This window comes from Pelophylax lessonae (genome assembly GCF_965119305.1).
Source record: "Pelophylax lessonae genome assembly, chromosome: 5".
NCBI lineage: Eukaryota > Metazoa > Chordata > Amphibia > Anura > Ranidae > Pelophylax > Pelophylax lessonae.
In genome coordinates this window covers 121,816,089-121,838,744 of record NC_138772.1, presented here as the reverse complement: position 1 = coordinate 121,838,744, position 22,656 = coordinate 121,816,089, and the positions used below count along the sequence as shown (strand labels likewise).

At 40.1% G+C, this 22,656-nt stretch overlaps 1 protein-coding gene across 2 annotated transcripts in view; it reads left to right on the top strand.

The window, feature by feature from the left end:
* The window catches only part of LOC309555494 (ATP-binding cassette sub-family B member 5-like), a 50,151-nt gene that overhangs the window by 9,784 nt on the left and 17,711 nt on the right, over nucleotides 1-22,656 (top strand). The window contains exons 3-18 of one of the 2 annotated variants that reach the window (XM_082257531.1): nucleotides 1,245-1,311; nucleotides 1,431-1,581; nucleotides 3,561-3,603; nucleotides 7,201-7,392; nucleotides 7,509-7,680; nucleotides 9,107-9,231; nucleotides 9,332-9,506; nucleotides 11,845-11,958; nucleotides 13,410-13,520; nucleotides 15,792-15,917; nucleotides 17,524-17,727; nucleotides 19,199-19,369; nucleotides 19,477-19,638; nucleotides 19,783-19,932; nucleotides 21,778-21,921; nucleotides 22,429-22,533. In XM_082257531.1, the coding sequence (XP_082113657.1) occupies nucleotides 1,245-1,311; nucleotides 1,431-1,581; nucleotides 3,561-3,603; nucleotides 7,201-7,392; nucleotides 7,509-7,680; nucleotides 9,107-9,231; nucleotides 9,332-9,506; nucleotides 11,845-11,958; nucleotides 13,410-13,520; nucleotides 15,792-15,917; nucleotides 17,524-17,727; nucleotides 19,199-19,369; nucleotides 19,477-19,638; nucleotides 19,783-19,932; nucleotides 21,778-21,921; nucleotides 22,429-22,533 (2,212 nt within the window). The remainder of the gene's footprint in view (nucleotides 1-1,244; nucleotides 1,312-1,430; nucleotides 1,582-3,560; nucleotides 3,604-7,200; nucleotides 7,393-7,508; nucleotides 7,681-9,106; nucleotides 9,232-9,331; nucleotides 9,507-11,844; nucleotides 11,959-13,409; nucleotides 13,521-15,791; nucleotides 15,918-17,523; nucleotides 17,728-19,198; nucleotides 19,370-19,476; nucleotides 19,639-19,782; nucleotides 19,933-21,777; nucleotides 21,922-22,428; nucleotides 22,534-22,656) is intronic. The other variant, XM_082257532.1, reaches the window with a different exon arrangement.

Sequence of the window (22,656 nt, the reverse complement as noted above, 5' to 3'; positions counted from 1 at the left end):
GAGATGAGGGTGAACCCAAGCACCCCCCCCCCCCCCCCGGATTAGTGTGTGCGCAGGCACACCTGGCACACTCATGCGCATGCCTATGCCTTTATGGATTTTAGGGGGTTTTTGTAGTGGATTTGGAAGGTGGGCAGGACTGCACAAATAGAAGCAGGAATAATATTGCCTTCTGTAAGCTTTCAGCATTTTTTTACTTTGTCAGTTCTCATTTTACATCTACTTTAACAGTCACTATACAACTTGCTTGTTTTCTGAGCCTACCAATCCTGAACTGGTCAAAAGGCATCAAATAATGATGGAAATAATTTTTTTGCTATTCGCTTTGATTATCTGAAAACAAAGAGTTACGCAGTGTATCTAAAATGTCCTTAATGAATGCTTGGCTTTACATATCTTTAATTGTTTGTTGGCTAACAAATAGAAGATATGCACCAGCAGTTGTACTATAGACAATGCCAACTTATTCACTCTGTGGTTTAGTACAATTAAGGCACAGAGGTATCAAACATCCCCATATACATATAATCTTATTAGGACATGTGAAACCAATTTAAATTACGGATAGACCGATATGGTTTTTTCATTACCGATACCAATATTTTGGTCACAGGGTATCGGTATTGGCCGACATTGGCTGATATTTTGTACATTTAAAGTTTTGAAAAATAAAGACAATTTTTGACACAAATCTGGTACTAAACATGTTAATTTTTGTTTAATGCTTAATGGCTGGCTTGCTGGCACCCTGTGGTGGGTGGCTGGCTGGTACAGGGCCTGTGGGTGGCTGGCTCACTGGTACAGTGCCTCTGGCTGGCTGGTACAGGGCCTGTGGATGTGGGTGGCTGGCTGGCACCGGGCTGCTGTGGGTGGGTGTATGGCTGTGATACACTCCCGCGAGACTAGTCCCGACTTCAGACGAGGCTGTCCAAGGCAAGGAAGGCGGCCTAAGAAGGCAGAATGACGTCACAAAAATATCGGCAATATCAGATAGTTCCAGGGCCGATACCGATATATCGGGGAAAGTGCATATTGGCCCTTGATATACCAGCCTTGCCGATAATCGGTCTATCCCTAATTCAAATGTCTTAACAAGCTGATTGAAAAGTGAAGAATACAAGTAATATAAATAGGTGTCTCATATCATTAAATACCATTGTGATAATCTTATGAGTTACAACTACAAGACCTTTCTCATCCTTAGCTAAATGCTTCTATTAATGCAGTCATTATTGCTTTTCCAGGAACTCAAAAATGAAAAACAAAGAAAAAGATAAAGAAAAAATGAAGGCTGTTGGCCCAATTCAAATTGTAAGTCACTCCAACATTATTGTTTTTAAAATATTTAATCACAAATATGATTCTTGCAACAAAATACTGTATTTTATTTTTATATTGTTTTTTATCTGGTTTTCCTTGTTATTTGATAGTTTCGATATGCCAATGGGCTTGATATCTTTTATATGATTATTGGAATTCTTGGAGCCATCGGAAATGGAGTTTCCCAACCTTTAATGTTCATTGTCTTCGGAGATATGACTGATAGCATTTTGTGCTACAATTCATCTCTATCAAACTCATGTAAGACTTGTTCAGATAATTATGATTAAATAATTAGGAGGGCCTAATGAACAACTAACTGCAGTGATTGTGTTTGCATTCAGGAACCCACAGAAGCACCCACACAGATGTAATATTGGGATACAGCGGGTGTGTTTGTGCAGCCAAATAGACAGCAATGGGATTGCACAGGGATGCATGTAACACCTGTACATCCCCGTGCCAGGAAAACATGGCCCTGCATGGGCATGGATGTAATCCCTCAGTGTGAATGAGGCCTATAAATTGTGTCAGATATCTACATATTAAAAACAAATACAGACTTTCTAAAACGTTGAAAAGTTCAGTTTTATTGCAGAGGCCTGCAGCAAATGAAAAAAACACTTGATGCTCAATGTGTACTTTTCATGAAAAGCAGTGAGTTCGCTCACTTACTCTGCAGGGTTTGCACTTAGAGATGGAGCCAATAGCCCCTCTACAAAAATCCCAGAAGGGGGGTAATAGAGTCAACCTCTGACTTATGTGCCACACATCCCTGGATTTTATTCTCAGCAAATATGTACAAATAGGGGGAGAAACAGTAAAAATAGGGGTCTTTTTTACTTTGAGAACTGAAAGAAGAACACCCTTCCCCTCGTCCCAACTCCATAAAATAGAGCAGAGTTGTTATGTAATCCATAGAGGAGAACTGGGCACGGATGATAACACTGATAACTTCAGTGCAGCAGAGGCAGAGTGTGCAGAGTGCACTTACTGTGTTTTTAACCACTTGCTGTCCACCCTATAGCAATTCTACTGCTACAGGGCGTCAGTTATGCGTCGGATCACGTACATATACATGATCCAGCATTTCTGGGTAGCAGACGTGAATGCGGGCCACTGGCAGCTCACTCCCGATGTGATTATACACAGTGGGAGCCAATCAGCGGGTACCACAGATTCGATGTCCGCTGGCACCCACTGATCGTTCTGTACACAGGCAGAACGGCAGTCGCCCATGGAAAAACAAGACAGATTGCCGTTCTGTCAGTAGGGAAGGCATGGATCCTGTGTTCCTGCAAATCAGGGACATGGATCCATGCCTTCCCCTAGTAAGAGCACCTCTCTCACATTATAAAAACACTGGCTAGAAACATAGTTCCCTTTGATCGCCCCTAATGTTAACTCCTTCTCAGCCAGTGTCATTAGTACAGTAACAGTGCAGATTTTTTAGCACTGATCACTTAGTGTCACTGGTTCCCAAAAAAGTGTCAAAAGTGTCAGTTAGTGTTTTATTTGTCTGCTGCAATATTGCAGTCCCGCTATAAGTTCCTGATCTCTGCCATTACTAGTAAAATAAATAAATAAATAAATAAATAAAGATTCTATAAATTTATCCCATAATGTGTAGACGCTATACCTTTTTTGCAAACCAATCAATGTACGCTCATTGGGATTTTTTTTACCAAAAATATGTAGCAGAACACATATTGGCCTAAACTGATAAAGAAATTTGATTTTTACATTTTTTTATTGAATATGTTTTATAGCAGACAGTAAAAAAAATGTATTTTTTCGTTCAAAATGTTTGCTTTTTTTTTTTGTTTATAGCGTTAAAAATAAAAAACACAGAGGTGATCAAATATCACCAAAAGAAAGCTTTATCTGTGGGAAAAAAGGACATCAAATTTATTCGGGTACAGTGTCGCACAACCCCACAATTGTCAGTTAAAATAGAGCAGTGCTGTATCCCAAAAAAATGGCCTGGTCATGAACAACACATGGGAAAATGTTCATGTGCAGGAGAGATTTACTAAATATGTTTTTTTTTTTTTTTTTTTTTTTTTTTTGCCCGTACTTACACTTTAACAGTCACCAGAGAAACAGAAAGTTAATTTTGTTAAATGCACAAAAAAACAAGAAATTTATGTTGATGGAATAAATCCCGACCAACATTTACACTCAAGAAAAACTTTTATTTGTATTTTTATTTATTTTTTTATTTTTTATTTATTTTGCAGCTGAATGTGCTAAATACAAACCACTAAGTGAACAGATGACAGTGTAAGTTGATTATTATGGGCTTTTTTGTTTATTTATGTTAAATATGACCAAATATAGATTGCCAGTGAATAGACTAAACTGACTTTTCAGTTATGGGCTGAATCATCTATTGCTTAGAGCAGGGGTGTCAAACTCAATTTCATCACGGCCCACATCAACATTATGGTTGCCCGTTATATCTGTAGGATTAGATGTCCAGAGCACCCCACGTCCCCCTTACACCCTTACATGAGATGTCAAGAGCCCTCCCACCTCTCATCAGAAGTCAAGAGTCACCCACCCTTTCTTACATCACAATGCACCCCCTTACCTTATGTTGCTGCCAGGAAGAAGATGCGGTAGATCTGGGAAGAAGTGCAGGGTCTGGAGGAGAACCAGAGGAGGGCTGGAGTCAGCTTCCAGTGTCTGCCGAATGCTGAGACCAGGGGAGGCAAAGGCAAGGTGGTGTTGCGGCTGCACAGAGAGGTGCAGGATCTGTAGGAGGAGTTCTTCCCTCCTCTCTGCTGCAGACTGCTGAGAAGGGGGGGGCAAAGATGAGCCTTTCTGCAGCTGCACAGAGGAGTGCAGGATCTGGCAAAGGGGTTCTGTCCTCTCTGCTGCCCACTACAGAGACAAGGGGGTACCGCAGCTGCAGGAGAGGTGCGAGGGCCACATGAAATGGCCCGAGGGGCCGCATTCGGCCTGCGGGCCTTGTGTTTGACACCTGTGGCTTAGGAGGGCTTTAAAATGTTCAGCTCTTCCTTACATTAGAGTCACACTTCTTGGGTTGTGTTTTCTGAAAATAAATGAAGCACCCAAGGAGTAGAGTGAGACTCCTACAATACCCATTCCTTGTGGGCAGTGCTAGGATTGTGAATGTGAAATCTTGCTGCTAAAGTGCCCAAGAAATATAAAAAATAGAGAGTGAAGAGACTCACAGACCTCTAACAAAAGTGAAATATCACGCTTGCATGGTACGACCCAAAGTTTAAGGTGATATATCAGATATAGATGGGATCAAGAGCAACCTTTCTCAACCTCTTTATAACAGAGGAACCCCTAAAATGATGTCCAGATTGAACACCTGCTAAAATCAATTCATTGTGGGGCCAGTGGGAAAAGTATCAAGTAAAGAACAAGTATCGCTGGTCTGTACTCCTTTCTATACCCACTCTGGCTTATGCTAGTGATTAGTGAAATAAAATGACACTTATCAACCTTATAATGTGTGCTACAAAAAACTATGAACCTCAAATTGTATCATATATGGTAAATGATCAATACCTGCATAACAATATACACTATATTACTAACATATCGGGACGCCTGCCTTTACACACACATGAACTTTAATGGCATCCCAATCTTATTCCATAGGGTTCAATATTGAGTTGGCCCACCCTTTGCAGCTATAACAGTTTCAACTCTTCTGGGAAGGCTGCCCACAAGGTTTAGGAGTGTGTCTATGGAAATGTTTGACCATTCTTCTAGAAGCGTATTTGTGAGGTTAGGCACTGATGTTGGATGAAAAGGTCTAGCTTGCAGTCCCTGCTCTAATTCATCCAAAGGTGTTTTGTCGGGTTGGAATCAGGACTCTGTGCAGGCCAGTCAAGTTCCTCCACCCCAAACTCGCTCATCCATGTCTTTATGGACCTTGCTTTGTGCATTGCTGTGCAGTCATGTTGGAACAGGAAGGGGCAATTCACAAACTGTTCCCAGAAAGTTGGGAACATGAAATTGTCCAAAATGTCTTGGCATGCTGACATCTTAAGAGTTCCCTTCACCGGAACTAAGGGACCAAGCCCAACCTCTGAAAAAAAAAAAAAAAGTGCAGACTGCGAGCTAGGCCTTCTCGTCCAACATCAGTGCCTGACCTTGCAAATGCCCTTCTTGAAGAATGGTCAAACATTCTCATAGACGCACTCCTAAACCTTGTGGACAGTCTTACCAGAAGAGAGGAAGCTGTTATAGCTGCAAAGGGTGGGCCAACTCCATACTAAACCCTACAGACTAAGACTGGGATGCCATTAAAGTTCATGTGCATGTAAAGGCAGGCGTCCCAATACTTATGGAAATATAGTGTATATCAATCATATCAATCTCTACAAAACAGTACAATCTTGTCCATGTGCAAAGAATTGCTTATTCATAAAGTACAAATGATACAAAAAAGTGCAAGTTTAGTGCTAAAATGTAAAAGAAGAAAAGAAAGTGCAAAATAAATCCAGATGTGATCCAGAAGAAAGAATCCCAAAGAAACACCTAAAATTTATGCTGAATCCTTCTGAAAATCCTATGCAGGTCACTGTAAGCGACACCCGGTGTGATCCTTCACCATCCACACTATACTAACTCACTAGAATTAGTGGCTGGTCACATTATAAACCAGCTGCTGCGCACCAAAATGGACCCTTAAGGGTTAGGGCTCTTTCACAAGGGCGGTCCGATCAGATCCGCCTGTCAGTTTTTTAGGCGGATCTGATCGGATCCTAAATGGATCCCAGCTCTATGGGGCAGCGGATGTCAGCGGAGACACCTCCGCTGACACCCGCTGCCATCCGTATCCGAACCTGTCCGTGAAATCTGGATGGATGGAAACCCTATTTTTCCATCCGTTCAGGTATCGGATCGGATCAGATGAGAGCGGACAGGCGGTCCGCTCTCATCCGATCCCCCATAGAGAGCAGCGGGGGCTGGGACACCTCCCTCTCCGTTCTGCAAGCGGAGACGGAGCTGTCATCCGCCAGCTCAGCGGGGATCACGGATCGATCCCCGCTGAGCAGCACGGATCCGCCTACGGAGGCGGACCGTGTGAAAGAGCCCTTAATCTCCATGGTACTTGCTTCTGATATGGTCTCTCACACTTGAACCCTCTCATGCAGGTCTCGGCCACACATAGAAGCAAGATAGAGGAAGGAAGACTTCCATAGCGTAAAAATGTTTAAAAACAGGCTTTATTAAAAAAAAAAAACATTTATCCACTCACATGTGCTGTGTGTCTCCCTGACACTATGGTGATAACGCTTGTTTGTGTTGCTTAATGCCTCCGGCCGATAGCTACAAGCCGCAAGTGCAATACATCAGCGTCCTTGCCCCTCCCTACGCGTTTCATCATGTGACATCCTCACAGAGTGGAAGAGGTAAACGAGTACCTTACATTGGTTGTCATGGGGAAGAATCCCACCCCTTACCGCAGTGGTCCGACTGACACCCTTACTGACAGCTGAAAAGGTCTCTAGTGTCAGGCCACTGGCTTTGCCAAGTAGTTGTGGCTCCGGAATGAGGCAGCCTCTGGAGGAACCCTGGTTATGAAAGGCTGGTCTGGAGAAATAGGTCACCCATTAGCTTTTTTTTTTTTCACTCCTGTGGACCCTAGCAATGATACATTCCTCCAGTGGCTTTGTTATTGCTAATCTTGAAATTGTGTGTTTCTGCTTATTGGATTGGATATTGGATATACATGAAAGCACTTTATGTGGGCAGTACTGTGACCACAAATGTTGTTGCCCCACCACAAAAACATTTAATATATATAAGAGATATCTAACTGTTCAGTTACTAGGTTGTTGCTTTGTCCTATTCACTGATACACTGAAAATGTATTTTCTTTGTTTTTAGGTTTTCCTTCTACTATGTAGGAATAGGAGCAGGAGTTATAATTTGTGGATATTTTCAGGTCTCCTTTTGGGTTCTAGCTGCTGCAAGACAGACTAGAAGAATGAGACAAAAGTTTTTTCATTCTGTGCTATCAAAAGAAATTGGCTGGTTTGATGTCACTCAATCTGGTGAACTTAACACTCGTCTTACAGAGTAAGAATATTTTTTTACTTTTAATTCATCTTGTTCTACTAAAACCCTTTTTTCATAATTTTCTTGTATACAAATATAATTTTCCATATAATAATATATGTTTTTAACTTTGCCAGAGATGTTAACAAAATCAATGATGGAATTGGTGACAAGGTTGGACACCTTGTTCAAAATATTTCAACCTTTGTAGCGGGTTTACTAATTGGATTAATATATGGATGGAAACTTGCTCTTGTGCTCATGTCAACTGGTCCTGTAGTGGCAATTTCAACAGCCATATCTTCAAAGGTAATGAATAATTTGGGGTATCAAACACTGTGTGTGTGTTTAAACTAGAGATCGACCGATTATCGGCAACACCGATATATCGGGGGCCGGTATGCACTTTCCCTGATATATTGGAATCGGCCCCTGAGGTTACCGATATTGCCGATATTTAGGCAAAGCGCTTGTATCAGAGTGATGCCTGCAGCTAGAGGCATCACCCCCGTACCGGTGTCCATAGCCGATGGTCTGCTGACTTGTAATGACAACCGATGCGGCTCAAAAGCCGCTCGGCTGTCATTACAAGGAGCAGAAGGGGACGTCTCCCCCCTCCCGCCACCTTCCACGGCTCACCCGGGTCTACTGTACGACCGGGAGACCCGGGCATCCTACCTCCACCGCCGGCGCCGAAGAGAAGACCCAGTGTAGCATGAAGATGTGTCCCTGTGAAAGCTGGTATCCTTGCCACAAGTGTGCATGCGCCGGTCTCCATGTAAAAAACCATGTCATGACATCACTTCCGGGTACTTCCGGCGCCAAATTAAAAAAACTGACAGCATTCAAAACAGCCAAACTTGGCATTTTGAATGCTTTTCAGTGCCGAGGAGGGGTTTGGGGTCTTTTAGACCCCCAGATCCCTCCACAAGAAGTACCTGAAGGAAAAAAAATGTTTTTACATGTCCGAAAATATCGGCCGATACCGATATCCGATGACCAAAATATCAGTATCGGCATTAAAAAAACAATATCGGTCGATCACTAGTTTAAACATGTTTATTGTTTATGAAATCACATAAATATGTTTGTAGGTAGGGTTTTACCTTGTCTATGCAATCAGTGGAAGCAACAAATGTAAAAATAATAAGGTATCATAAAGGCCTTGTCTCTTTACTCATTCATTCTCTAACCTTATACTCAACTCTCCAGTACTCCCTCGCTGCTTCTTTCTCTGTCGCAGCCACAACCAGTGTTGGCTGGTGTTGGGGCTTAAAAATAGTGACCTATTGATTTCTCAGAAAGTACAGAGGTAAGTATTTGGGCTAGGTGGGTTTCTGTCGTGGCAGCCTCAAAGGGTCCAACTTTTTATCTTTTATTTTACTTTAGAGCCACTTTAACACTTTTCAAGATTTTATAGGTATTAGGGTATTTTTGATACTGTCATGAGAGAATTATGGTGACTGTCAATGCTGGCTTCCTGAAATTGGCCAGGAAAAAAAATCACAAAACACCAGTAATGTGCATTCTGTAAATAAGTGTCAGAAATCCTTATCTCTAAATCTGTTTAGGTTCAACCACTCAATCAGTATTTAAGCCAAATTATCAGCATGGCAGCCAGGGAGCTATAATTTCCAAAGGCATACTGTAGGTCAGCATTGGCAGCCTCCATTATTCTCTCATTGTAGATTACCTTTAATCCTTAGCTGCCTACTGACTTCCCGCAATTCCTTAGATGCTGGTATCACTGACAAGCAAGGAGCTTACAGCATATGCGAAGGCTGGAGCTGTGGCGGAAGAGGTCCTCTCCTCCATACGGACGGTGGTGGCATTTGGAGGACAGGAAAAAGAAATAAAAAGGTTTTTTATCACCTTCGTGTATAAATAAACACACAAAATGTTTTGCAAATATATAGTAGATGTTTTTGTATATACCAAAAAACTTAATTTTTTTTTTCAGATACACAAATAACTTGGGAGAAGCTAAAAAAATTGGAATAAAAAAGGCTATCACTTCTCAGTTGGCTGTTGGAATTATGTACTTTATAATCTATGCTTCCTATGCTCTTGGATTTTGGTATGGAACAACGTTAGTGTTGAAAGAAAAAGAATATACAGTTGGTAGAATTATGTTGGTAAGTTCTAGATTTTGGCTTTAGAAAAATCTATAATTGGTTTGGTTATTTGTTTATAACATTTACATGGTTTAATATTTGTTTTTTTACTCCTTTATATAAAATGTTTAAAAAAACAAAATGTAATACAGGGTGCAATATAATACCTAATTTATAAGAGCACTATGGGTTTTCTGAAAAGAGAGCATAGTAGAAGCTGCTTCTTTTCAGACTCTCTCTCTGATTAAAACATTGTATCACAGTCATCTACAGAAAACAGGAGGAAGGAAGAGAAGGCGGAGGGATGGGAATAAGTCACATCTCTGTGTAAAATGTAACTCTAGCTATTAAACTCTGTAAACATTATTTGTAGGAAAGCAGATACGGTAAGCTATAAAATATGAAAACTTTACCAAAAATTTTCATAAATTATCGTTGTTTTTTTTAGCACCAACCATATTAAATAAAATAAATTTCAAAACAATTTCATTCTCTATTTTACCAAGGGGTTGAGTAAAAATTACAAGATGCAATTGACTGCTTAGGGAACTTTGCGGTTTTAATTATAATCTGTAATTGAATATTAGTTAGTAATAGGTATCCTATATGTACACATTTATGCATAGGCAATTGAAAATGTTGTAAATGTATAAATTATTTTATTATATTTATTTTATTTTATTTTATTATATTTATTTATTGCTCCCTTGTCACCTCTTCCCATGCTCGCCTCCAGGATTTCTCCAGAGCTTCTCCCATTCTTTGGAACTCTCTACCCCAATATGTCCGACTGTCCCCTAATCTATCCATCTTTAGACGATCCCTGAAAACCCTTCTCTTTAACTACCTCAATACTGGGCACTTAAACCCCCTTCCTTCCCAGACCAATTTTCAGCTTTTAGCGCTGTTGCAATTTGAATGACAATTGCGCGGTCATGCAACACTGTACCTAAACCAAATTTGTGTCATTTTTTCCCCACAAATAGAGCTTTCTTTTGGTGGTATTTGATCACCGTCAGGTTTTTTCTTTTTTGGTGCACAAATAAAAAAAGACTGAAAAGTTTGAAAAAAAAAAAAAAGTTTTTTTGTTTAGGTTATAAAATTTTGTAAATAGATATGTTTTTTCCTGCACTGATGAACACTGATGATGCCGCACTGACAGGCACTGATGAGGAGACACTGATGGGGTGGCACTGATGGGGTGGCACTGATGGGGTGGCACTGATATGCAGCACTGATGGGCACTGATAGGTAGCACTGATATGCAGCACTGATGGGCACTGATATGTGGCACTGATAGATAGCACTGATATGCAGCATTGGTGGGCACTGATAGGCAGCGCTGATGGGCACTGATAGGCAGCACTGATGGGCACTGATTGGCGGCACTGATGGGCACTGATAGGTGGCACTGTTGGGCGGCAATGATCGGCACTGATCGGCACTGATGGGGGGCACTGATCGGCACTGATGGGGGGCACTGATAGGCGGCACTGGTGGGCAGTAATGGGCACTGGTGGGCGGCACTGATAGATGGCAATAACGGCACTGGTGGGCAGCACTGATAGATGGCATTGGTGGGCAACACTGATAGGGAGGGCACTGGGGGGCTCTCTGAGCCCTGCTTGCCATCCCTGGTGGCCATGGTGGGCATCCCTGGTGGTCATGGGTGGGCATCCCTGGTGGCTTAGTGGCACCCCTCCCCCCCCAAGGCTGTACTGGTAATCAATCATCTGATTACCAGCACAGACCCCCCCTGTGATCAGTGAGTAATTAGAAATACTCACTGATCACCCCAGCAGCAGCACCGATCCTCTTCTCTTCTCCTCACTGACTGGATCTGTCAGGAGGAGAAGAGATCGAAGCCGTTACAACGGCTCTATTTACATTACATGACGGCTGTGATTGGACACAGCCGTCATGTGATCAGGAGGGCCAATCACAGGGCCCTCCTGCCGAATGATGTTGCTCTGTGTCAGCGGCGCGATCTCTCTCCTTCTGAAGGACGTTCCGGAACGTCCATTCAGAAGGACGAGACTCCCACCCGGCCGTATATTTACAATGGCCCGGGTGGGAGGTGGTTAAAGAAGCCTACCCGGCTACTAACTAATAATACTGTTTCTCTTGCTCCATCAGCTCATCGCCCACAGCTATTGCCTTTTGTATCAATTGACCCTCCCTTTTAGATTGTAAGCTCTAACGAGCAGGGCCTTCTGATTCCCTTTGTTCCAAATTGTAGTGTTACTGTAATGTCTGCCTTCATTTTGTTAAGCACTGCGCAAACTGTTGGCGCTATATAAATCCTGTATAATAATAATATAATAATAATTATATAATCAGTTGCTTATTTAATTTACAGGTTTTCTTCAGTGTGGTCTTCAGCAGCTATTGCCTTGGTCAGGCAGCTTCTCATCTTGAAGCTTTTTCTGTGGCAAGAGGTGCTGCTTATAACATCTTCAACATCATTGATCAGGTGGGAGACTGAGCATTATACACTGAAAAAAAATAAACTTTATTAAAAAATCCAGATACGTGTTTTCAGTTTCCAAAACAATCTGGTTCTAAACATCTGCTTACCTTTCAAATTAAAAATCACTTACTGTATATTTAATGAAAGAAAATGTACACTAATTAATATCTGTATCTACAAGTAAGTGAACCCTCCCCCCTTGCAGAAAAAAATAAATAGAAAAAAAAAAAACTTTGGGGATGGGAAAAATATAAAGTATATTTGCCTTTTCCCAGCTTTTGCCTTTGGTGACTATGGGGGGGGGGGGGGGGGGGTGAAAGCATTCTTCTGGCAGAGACATCCTGGGGAATGTAGACTACTCCAAATCTCACTGAGAAGACACCACTAGAACTGTGCTGTAGTATCTTTTTGTGAGACTTTGCAGTACCACCATTCCCCAGGATCTCATTGGCAGGTGTTTTTATTTTTTCTTTCAGTTTATGCTGCATTTCAGTAAGGAGCACTTCAAAGGCAGAGCTTGTTTTGGCTCTGAGCACCTTCCTGAGACAAGCAGTGGCAAGAAGAATGCAGATGCTGATACGTCACCCTCCCTTCAAATTCCTCTTGCTTCTGCTTGTCTTGGGAAACTGCTCACAGCCAAGACACAATGCCATTATGAAGTAAACATCTTCTGCATAACAATTTTTGGATTGGCCACTGCAATTGTGGAAGAGGGAGGTTGAACCTCATAGCTGGGGTTAGAAATCACCTAACAACATGGGACAAAGTAGTAAATTTACTTTGTCCCATTGGTGACAGAACTGTGATGGATCTTCTTTAAAGTAACTATAATAATAATATATAGTAATAATGTTTACTCACGGACTGGGACAATATGTGATATGGCAGCCTGGAGGCATTCTATACACAGATGGTTTACGGAATGCCCCCAGAAATGTAATTTCCTGCTTGTGTGACTTAGCTCACTGATTTTTCAAGTCTACACTAAGTCAGAAGTCAGAGTTCAGGCTTCCCCTGCACCACAAAATTCAGTTTTGGTGAGATGCTCCCAAAGAGTTAATCACTTCTAAAGGGATGTAGACCCTACTATTTTGCTCATTAGAACACTGCAAGTGCATCAGCTGATTTATAATGAAAAAGCTACTCTAATTCAGATTCCCTCTGCACATTGACATAATCAAATAAAAGCTTTTTTCTTCAGAGGAGAAGCAGATATGAATCTGTTACAAAGTTTGTTAAAATCCTTGCAAAGTAGATTGATCACCCAGAGGAGATCTTTTTTTCAACACTTCCTTTAGGGTCTGAATTCAACACTTGGAGCTGAAGGGTAGTTTTAGAGTTTTATGAGTTGCAAGATATTTGAAAAAAGCTTTATCTAAGAGTTGTATTTTTATTCAAACAGGAGTTTTCAGAGTTTTCAGTAATAAAATATATTATCCTTATTATAATTCTAGCCTTCCCAAATTAACAGCTTTTCAAGAGAAGGATACAAGCCGGAGAATGTAAAGGGAAACATAGAATTTAGAAATGTGCATTTCTCCTATCCATCAAGAACGGCTGTTCAGGTAAGGGATATTTAAGTCAAAGTGTTCCTTGGACATATTTCATCACAATCATACTTCACCAGGCAGCTATTGTTTGGCTACTTAGTGGTTTTTTTTTATTTTATATTTAAATTTAGGTTAGGAATCTTTTGCCTGTCCTTTTGATAGGGGCAGATGTAGTGGGACCCATAGCACACCACCACTAATAACTCTATATCTAAACTTCTTGGGCTAGGTAAAGGAAATGCCTTTCAGCAACATAATACAAATCTGTTTAGTAAATTCACAACCTTCCTACCTATGCATGCAAAGGAACGAACAAAATAATATGCTTTTAGAGAAAAGTATTGACTATACAAATAGGAGAATAGATGCAGATTCTACCGCTGATCTGTTTATAACTGAACTTTATAAGATTTATAGATGCTTTAGTTATGACAGATTGATGACAGCAAGCGTCATCAATATACCTTATATATACTACCTGTCCGCAAGTATACAGTTCCACCCCATGAGCCCTAGAGCATCTTTGTGGCGAAATACATGTGTAGTGACAGCATTGTTTTTTCAATATTAAAATAATAAAAACACTGCACTCCATTATCAATAAGCATAAACTGAAGTATTAACCACTTTAAGACCGGAAGGATTTGCCCCCTTAATGACTAGGCCCTATTTTGCAATTCGGCACTGCATTACTTTAACGGACAATTGCGTGGTCGTGCAAAGCGGAAACCAAATAAAAAAAAATCCCACAAATAGCGCTTTTTTTTGGTAGTATTTGGTCACCTGTGTGATTTTTATTTTTTGCGCTATAAACATAAGAAGTGCGACAATTTTGAAAAAAAAAAAAAACATATTTTTCACATTCTGCTATATGACATTCTCAAAAAAAATGTAAAAATTAAAAATTTTAACGTTTTAGGTCAATTTGTTTTCTGCTACATATTTTTGGCAAAAAAAAATTGAAATAAGCGTATTTTGATTGGTTTGCCCAAAAGTTATCGCATCTACTATGGGAAAGATTTATGTCATTTTTTTTTTTTACTAGTAATGGCAGCGATCTGATTTTTTGCGGGACTGCGACATTGCGTTGGACAGATCGTACCCCTAACTGACATTTTTTACACTTTTGGGGGTACCAGTAACATTACTACAGTAGTCAGTGCTAAAAATATGCACTGTTACTGTAATAATGACACTAGCAGGGAAGGGGTTAACCCTGTGGGTGATCAAGGGGTTAAATGTGAGCCTAGGGGAGTGATTCTAACTGTGGGGGGGGGGTGGCTTATGAAATGACCATAGAGACATGTGATCCTATATAGAAGGATCACATGGGCTCTATGACCATTCCAGGGAGAAGAACGGTTGGCTGTGTTTTCAACAGCCGACCGTCCTTCTCTCTCAGCGGGGAGTGATCGCGGATGTCAGGTGGCAATCGGAGCCGCCTGACACACGCGTCGGCTTCCCTGCTGACAACCGGGAGGCGGGAGCGCGCCGCTGGTGTTGTGAGCTCGCCCCCCAGCTGCCACCAAGCGAGCAACGTATCCATACCTTGTTTTGCCTGTACGAGCCACCCTGCCGCGGTATAGTGTCGGCAAGTGGTTAAACAAAGTTTGCATAAAAAGTCTTGGCTAGGTACAGTACATGTCAGGTTGAAAGCTCTTTAAAAAAATTCCTAGTGCTCAGACACTGTTTTCTCTCTTTGAATGAATAACATGGTGCTTCTAAGGATCCCAGACCTGTGATGGTGGCAGATGCCAGCAGCACCAATTGCTCTACAGTACTGAGCCTTTTATGAGCACAATCTCCTTCCACACTCCATGCTCTCCTGCGACCAACCTTTCATTGACTAGTTCCAGGGGAACAAGAGAGACCATGAAAGTAATAAAAGGATAAAACTCAGTTCATTATACATACGCACCACAATTTATAAAACAAGATCATAAAACATTAATTTAATTATTACTTTTTGACATGCCCATGAGATAGTAGCATACTGCGCCTTGAGTTACATTCTTAGGGACATTCATCTGAGGACCCTAGAACAAAATGTGTTATGCTGGAGAGATACCATCTCTTCAAAACTTTTAGTATAGTAAAATGATTTAAATATTTCACATAGTAAACTCATTGTGGGGTCTACCAATTAAAATTTCACGAAATAACAATCATATTCTTAGCTTTGATTACTTTGATTCTAATAGGATGCAGAGTATTAGAAAAACATGTCTCGTGTGTTCATAAAGTAAAGGAAAAATGCTTAAAATTTTCACTTTCTATTCTGTGAAGGTACTGAAAGGATTTAACCTGACAGTGAAATCTGGTCAGACAGTGGCACTGGTAGGACAAAGTGGGTGTGGTAAAAGTACGACGGTGCAGCTTCTGCAGAGACTGTACGATCCACAAGACGGAGAGGTATTCATGTTTTATGCATTCAAAAAGGAACTTTATTTGTATTCACTATTAATTTAACAAGTGTAAAGCTAAACAGCTCAGGGCAAAGTGACAACCTCTTCCTAAGCTCACACCCTCAAACCAGCTTATATTCACCTTTCATTTAGAGAATACTTTTCATTTTCTCAATGATTGCGAAGCACTCTCTGATTAGACTAGGTAGAGAGGTGGGGTGACCTTTTAACTATTCAAAAATTTTGCCTACCTAAATGTCAGCCTAAAAGTGATATTAATGTCTCAACAGTGCTGTACCCCCTTCTTTTTTTCAATGCAAGCCACTGTGGGGGTTCTTGTGCAGCCATGCTCCCAAGTGGGCATGCATGGCCTGGTCTCTCCCTCCCTTCTCACAGGATTTGACGGTGAGAAGAGAGGAGAAGGCCTGCAGTCGGGCACAGCGTTGAAATGATAGAGGGCTCAGGTAGTTGTTTAGTGATAGGGAGAAATAGCTGGTGGAAGGTTTTTTTATACTAATGTAAAAAAGTAGAACTATGGGAAAAGAGCATGGGCTTTTCTCTTGCCATCTCTGTCCCATTTCAGAGATTTCCCTTCACTTCTTGCCCTGTATCCAAACAGGAAGTGAAAAGAAATCCCTGCAAATTAAGGGAATCCATTGGGGACCCCCAGGTCACCAGAAACTAGTGTCCCCATTGGAAGATTTCCCTCTTATTACTTTTCTGGGACAACCCAGATTTGAAATTTTCTTTCACTTTTAATGATAATGGGAAAGAGGAGAAATAGAGAGGGTGAATCTCCTCAACAGGGGGCACAGACAGCAATAAAAACTGACAAGGGTTTTATTCCCTCTCCACTTTTTACCATAACAAAAGAAAAGCTTTGCTTTTAGTTATACTTTGTTAAAAAAAAAAAAAAAAAAAACCTTTTGTGTTCAGAACTACTTTGAAGTATAACTATAGGTAATTTTGTTTATATTTGGATACAGCAAGGGAGGGTTATAACCCCTGCCAGATTTATTTTTGTCATCTGTGTCCCATTGCAGAGATTTCCTTTTAACTTCCTGTCCCAAAGCCAAACAGGAAGTGAGATGAAACCCCTGCACATTAGGGAAATTCATTGAGGACCCAAAGATCACCAGAACTAGTGTCCCCATTGGAACATTTGCCCTCTATTAGTTTTCTGGGAACAACCCAAAATTTGGGGATTTTCTTTTACTTTTAATGATAATGGTAAACAGGACAAATGGAAAGGTTGAATCTCCTTTACAGGGACACAGATAGTTTAGAACACCTGTCTGTTTTTATTGCTATCTCTACTCCATCCAAAACTAAAAAAAAAAGTTTTGCCTTTAGTTATACTTCAAAATGTTATGTTATTTTTTCACACACCCTGTTCTATGTGACATTTCTCAATAAAAAAAGAATAAAAAAAAGTTATACGTTAAAAGTTAATAAAGGTTCTTTCCCTTTCCCATAATGTGAATATTGTGAATATTATGTGTCATATTAGGTGTATAATAAAGGCCATTATTTAAATGGTGATCGTTATGCATTACATGTGCAGATGTGTATATTTTTCTGACTAATGTCTTTTATCCTGTCTGTTTTATCAGATATTGGTTGATGGCCATGATATACGGTCTCTAAATATCAGACATTACAGAGAATTAATTGGTGTGGTCAGCCAAGAGCCTATACTTTTTGGAACAACAATTAAAAACAACATTATGTATGGAAGATTAGATGTGACAGATGAAGAAATCGAGAGGGCAGCTAAAGAAGCCAATGCCTATAACTTCATTATGGATCTTCCTGATGTATGTACCTGCAGGCTAAAACAATAGTTGTTAATGTAAAACAAAAGGTTGGCCATAAATATATCCATGGAAGCAAGTCATTGTATTGAATATTCGAATATTGCCTGTGATTATGGGGTTATTGCTAAAATACTAGAGGGTGAGAGTTATAAAATCGGAGTTTTGCACCAGCACTATCGGTGAGGCAGTAGTATAGGTAGTATTTGGTGGCTGGAGGTACATTAGGCATTCACAGGATAAAGAAGTAAGTTTCAGCCAGTATAGGCCCCAAAAAATTAGCCCACATGGGTCTACCTGACAGCTAAGAACGTAGTATTTGGTGGCTGGAGGGAGGTACATTAGGCATTCACAGGATACAGAAGTAAGTGTCGGCCTGTATAGGCCCCAAAAATTAGCCCACATGGGTTTACCTGACAGCAAAGAACGTAGTATTTGATGGCTGGAGGTACATTAGGCATTCACAGGTAACAGAAGTAAGTGTCGGCCAGTATAGGCCCTAAAAATTAGCTCACATGGGTTTACCTGACAGCTAAGAACGTAGTATCCTTCCCTAAAAGTACAGCTGGGATTGGGAATACCATCAAGCTATATTGCTAATATATAACCAAAATCAGAATCAAAATATCATTGACTCCTTTCAGTATACAGGAATTTAAGAAAAATGCATATATGGAGCTATGGTCAACAGAGATAATTCTTCACTCAAACTCTGGGGTTGATTTTCTAAAGATGTGAATTGTTTACTTTGTAAAATGTATGCTCACTTAGCTTAGTAAAATAAAAAAAAATAAAAAAGCTGTGTCATGCACAAAATAAATGATAAAAAGAGTTTTGCTTGCACATGACTGGATGGTTGACAACTTGACATGAACCCAACTTCACCTTATTTTCTAAGCAAAATTAACATTAACTTTTCTAAATGTACACATTCTACACCTTTAGGAAATCGACCATGTTGTGATAAATAAGGCCCATTGGTATTTATTTATATGAAAACTGAAGCAAAGAACAAACAGGGGTGCTGCCCATATTTCTGTATCTTTGCACATACTTTAAAACAGTGGTCCTCAACTCCGGTCCTCGGGGCCCACTAACAGGCCAGGTTTGCAAGATAACAAAATTACATCACAGGTGATCCCTTTTGCTGCTCAGTGATTGCAGTATTCTAGTCTGCATCTCCCCAAGGTAATACTTAAAATCTGCCCTTTAGTGGGCCCCGAGGACCGGAGTTGAGGACCACTGCTTTAAGGTACCTTAAAATTCCCTGAATGCAAAAGAGTTTTTGAAGTTTATTGTTTCATTAATATTTTCTAATCTGCAACGGGAAGATTAAACACATATGGGGAGATTCAACATATGAGATAATGGGAAGATTCAACATATGTTGATACATTTACCTTTTTTATTGACATTGACATCATATAGAAAATATTACAAAACAATTAAATGTTATCTCATTTCTTTTTTATAGAAATTTGAAACCCTAGTTGGAGAAAGAGGAGCCCAGCTTAGTGGCGGCCAAAAGCAAAGAATAGCTATAGCTAGAGCCTTGGTCAGAAATCCTAAGATACTCTTACTGGATGAGGCTACTTCAGCTCTGGATACTGAGAGTGAATCAGTTGTACAAGCTGCCCTGGACAAGGTAGAGTTTACCTTACTGTGATCTTCTACAGTCACATCCCTCATTCTTTACAGAAGCTGCACATATATTATGGGTGGTAAGTAAAAAAATGTGATTTTCTCTTTCAGGCCAGTGAGGGTCGTACCACAATTGTCATTGCTCATCGTTTGAGCACAGTGTGGACAGCAGATCTTATTGTAGTGTTGGAGAATGGTGCTCTGGCTGAAAAAGGAACTCATTCTGAATTAATGAAGAAGAAAGGAATATATCATTCACTTGCAACAGCTCAGGTACTGTGTGAATTACTAGTATAAGAATCTCAGTCCAAATGATGGGCAACAACTTCTTTCAAATGATATAACATAATCAAATAGAGTTTACAATTGAGATCTCAACAGGAATATTAAGCTCTCCATTACTGTGATTATTTTCAGACCATACAGACAACAGTGGAAAGTGAAACAGGACAAGAGACCCTGGAGAAGCCATCTTTAATACAGAGGATAAACTCCAATATGTCAACTGGAAAATTCTCCATGTCTGAAAAAGGGGAGGAAGATGATATTGCAGAGGATGAAGAGAAGGTAATTTGAGTTTTTACACAGAAATGTAAAGCAATGCAAATGAAGCCCTTATGTTGCCAACAATGGTATAAACAATACTTTCCATGGTGGAAACTGATGTATAAAAGTATTTTTACCTTGAGGGTTAAGAATGACTTAACCATCAACCAAAACTCCTCACAGAATTTCTAAGTTTTCTCCAATCAACTTAAATAACTGTTTTTATTGCTGTTTGTGATCTCATTGGAATGGCTATCAGGAGCAGAAATGAAGAAAATCTCTAAAGTTGGGACACAACTAGCAAAAACAATGCCAACTGGCAGGAGTTTAATTTTTTCCCTGCTTTATTTCAAAGATTTGTTTCTGTCTGCAGTTGGACATTTAGTTTCATTCTGAAATCCTAGCTCAACATTATCCTTATGTAGTGCTACCCCGCAGGAGCCGCTGATTAAGATGGGTCCTCTTGTTCTTTTCCTTGACCTTCTCAAGGCCTATCTTTGTAGTGTAAAGATATATATATATATATATATATATATATATATATATATATACATAATAATATTACCACAAAGCCCCCTGAGACAAGGCCTGATACCCAGAAATAATACTCCATCAGCGAAACAATCACAAATCAAATAGTAATGGTAATTCAAAATAATATGGGTACATCAGTGAGAACTAGATAAACATTGGATGGGTTGGACGTGCTCTCACATTGCAGGGGAAGCCCCATTGTAAGGGTAACTTTTACCAAAGTTCAGCTTTAAAAAAGGCATGTCTACAGATAAGAATCTTTATTTACTTTACACAGTCATAGAGAGCAGAAACATCTCGTGGAGTGTATAGAGTTAATCACATTAGTCACTTTTGCTTGCATAAGTCCACATGTGAGGAGGTGCAGCATGGTGCGGCGGCAATAAACACTCCAGCTGCAGAGAACAGAACTGGTATTAATGTTAAAATTCAGAAATTCACAACAATCCAATCCTTCACTACCCACAGCCTGGGAGGTAGAGCCTTAAATAGGCTCTGTCTGACCCAAGATGGCTGCTAGAGTTACATGGGGCAGCATCATCCAATTGAATGGCCTCCCCAGTGAACCAGGAAACCATAGAGGAACTATGTTCCTCTTGACTTCCCCTCCAACTGCAATGCCGCTGTGGTTGAGTACCACCTACAAAGGAGGAAAATGGACTGTAACTGCCTACATACAGGCTAACTTTTCGGCTATAGACACATATATACATCAAAGATTGAATTTTTGAGTGAATTATTTTGCCCTACCAATTTTTTGTTTCACTTTTGGATTTTAAAATCTACCCAGATATGAAGAAATTAAAAGTAAACTGTTAAACACTGGTGTCCTTAGTTGTAATCAAACCTAGGACCCTAAGTGCCGGTTCACACTTCCGCGTTTGCGGAGATCGCATGTAATTCGGAGCGCACTGCTCCTAATTACATGCGATCTGATGTGCGGATGCGAGTTCAGCCATACACTTTGTATGGCTGAATTCGCACTGTATCCGCACCAAACACGCACATGAGGCTTTTTTTGAGCCGCAGTAGAATCGGATCGCACAGTGGTTCACACTAGTGCGATCGGATTCTGTGCGTACTTGCAGATCGCACTGCGATATGCGATCGCAACTGGGGGTGTCGTTAACTTTTAATTGACACCCCCTGCATATCGCATATGGCAGTGTGAACTCCCAGATGTGCGGATGCGATGCGGGAACACGATGCATATTCGCAGCGTTCCCGCATCGCAGAAGTGTGAACAGGCACTAATACTGCCAGACTATAGTTCTAACCATAAACATTATGTTTTTTGTTTATTTTTTGCTTTTTTTTTGCTTTTTCTTCCAGGAAAAGCTTCCAGAAATTTCTTTTTTCAGACTACTTAAACTGAATAAATCAGAGTGGCCTTATATCTTGTTTGGAATCCTTGGAGCGATCATAAATGGAGGAGCCCATCCAGGTTTCAGCATTATATTTGCAAAATTCATTGCAGTAAGTATTTTTTATATCAAAGTAGATTAAAGGTAAAACTACTATAGATAATTATAGCAATGGTAAATTACCGAAATATGTAGGCCATCACTAATGACTGTTTTACTAAAAGTGTTAATTTCCTGGCTTTTCCTGGCTTAAGTCATCTCTGAATCACTGATCTTGAACAAGAACACAGCAACTGTCAGTCAGAATTTATGATCTGTATACCTAATATTTTCTATACTTTTTTACTATTTAAGTATCAAAGCCATTGACTCAGCCTTAATTCCAGTACAGGTTTTTTTTTAAAAATACAATAATTTTGTAAGCATGCCCTCATTGAGTATAGTATACGTGGTGATAATCAAAGTGAGCTTGGAAATGATTTTAGAATTATTATACGAGTGAGTTTTTGGGAAACTGTTATTTCTCTGTATAGCAGTGGGTTACTAATTTTTGTTGACATACTGTACATTTCATTTTATCTATACACCTTCTATATTAACTAATTTTACTTTTTTACAGATATTTGGAACTAATAATGATGATTTGATTCAGCGTGAAATTAACATGTACTCCATCATAATTACTATGATTGGTGTGGTATCCTTCTTTACATATTTTACACAGGTAAACACTTTTATAATTGGGAGAAAATTTGGGAAATGTGTGCCAATATTTAGGATATGTTTTGTGCAGTCTACTTAACAGCTAAGATCTCAAGCTGACCCAGATTGTTGGACTTATTACTGG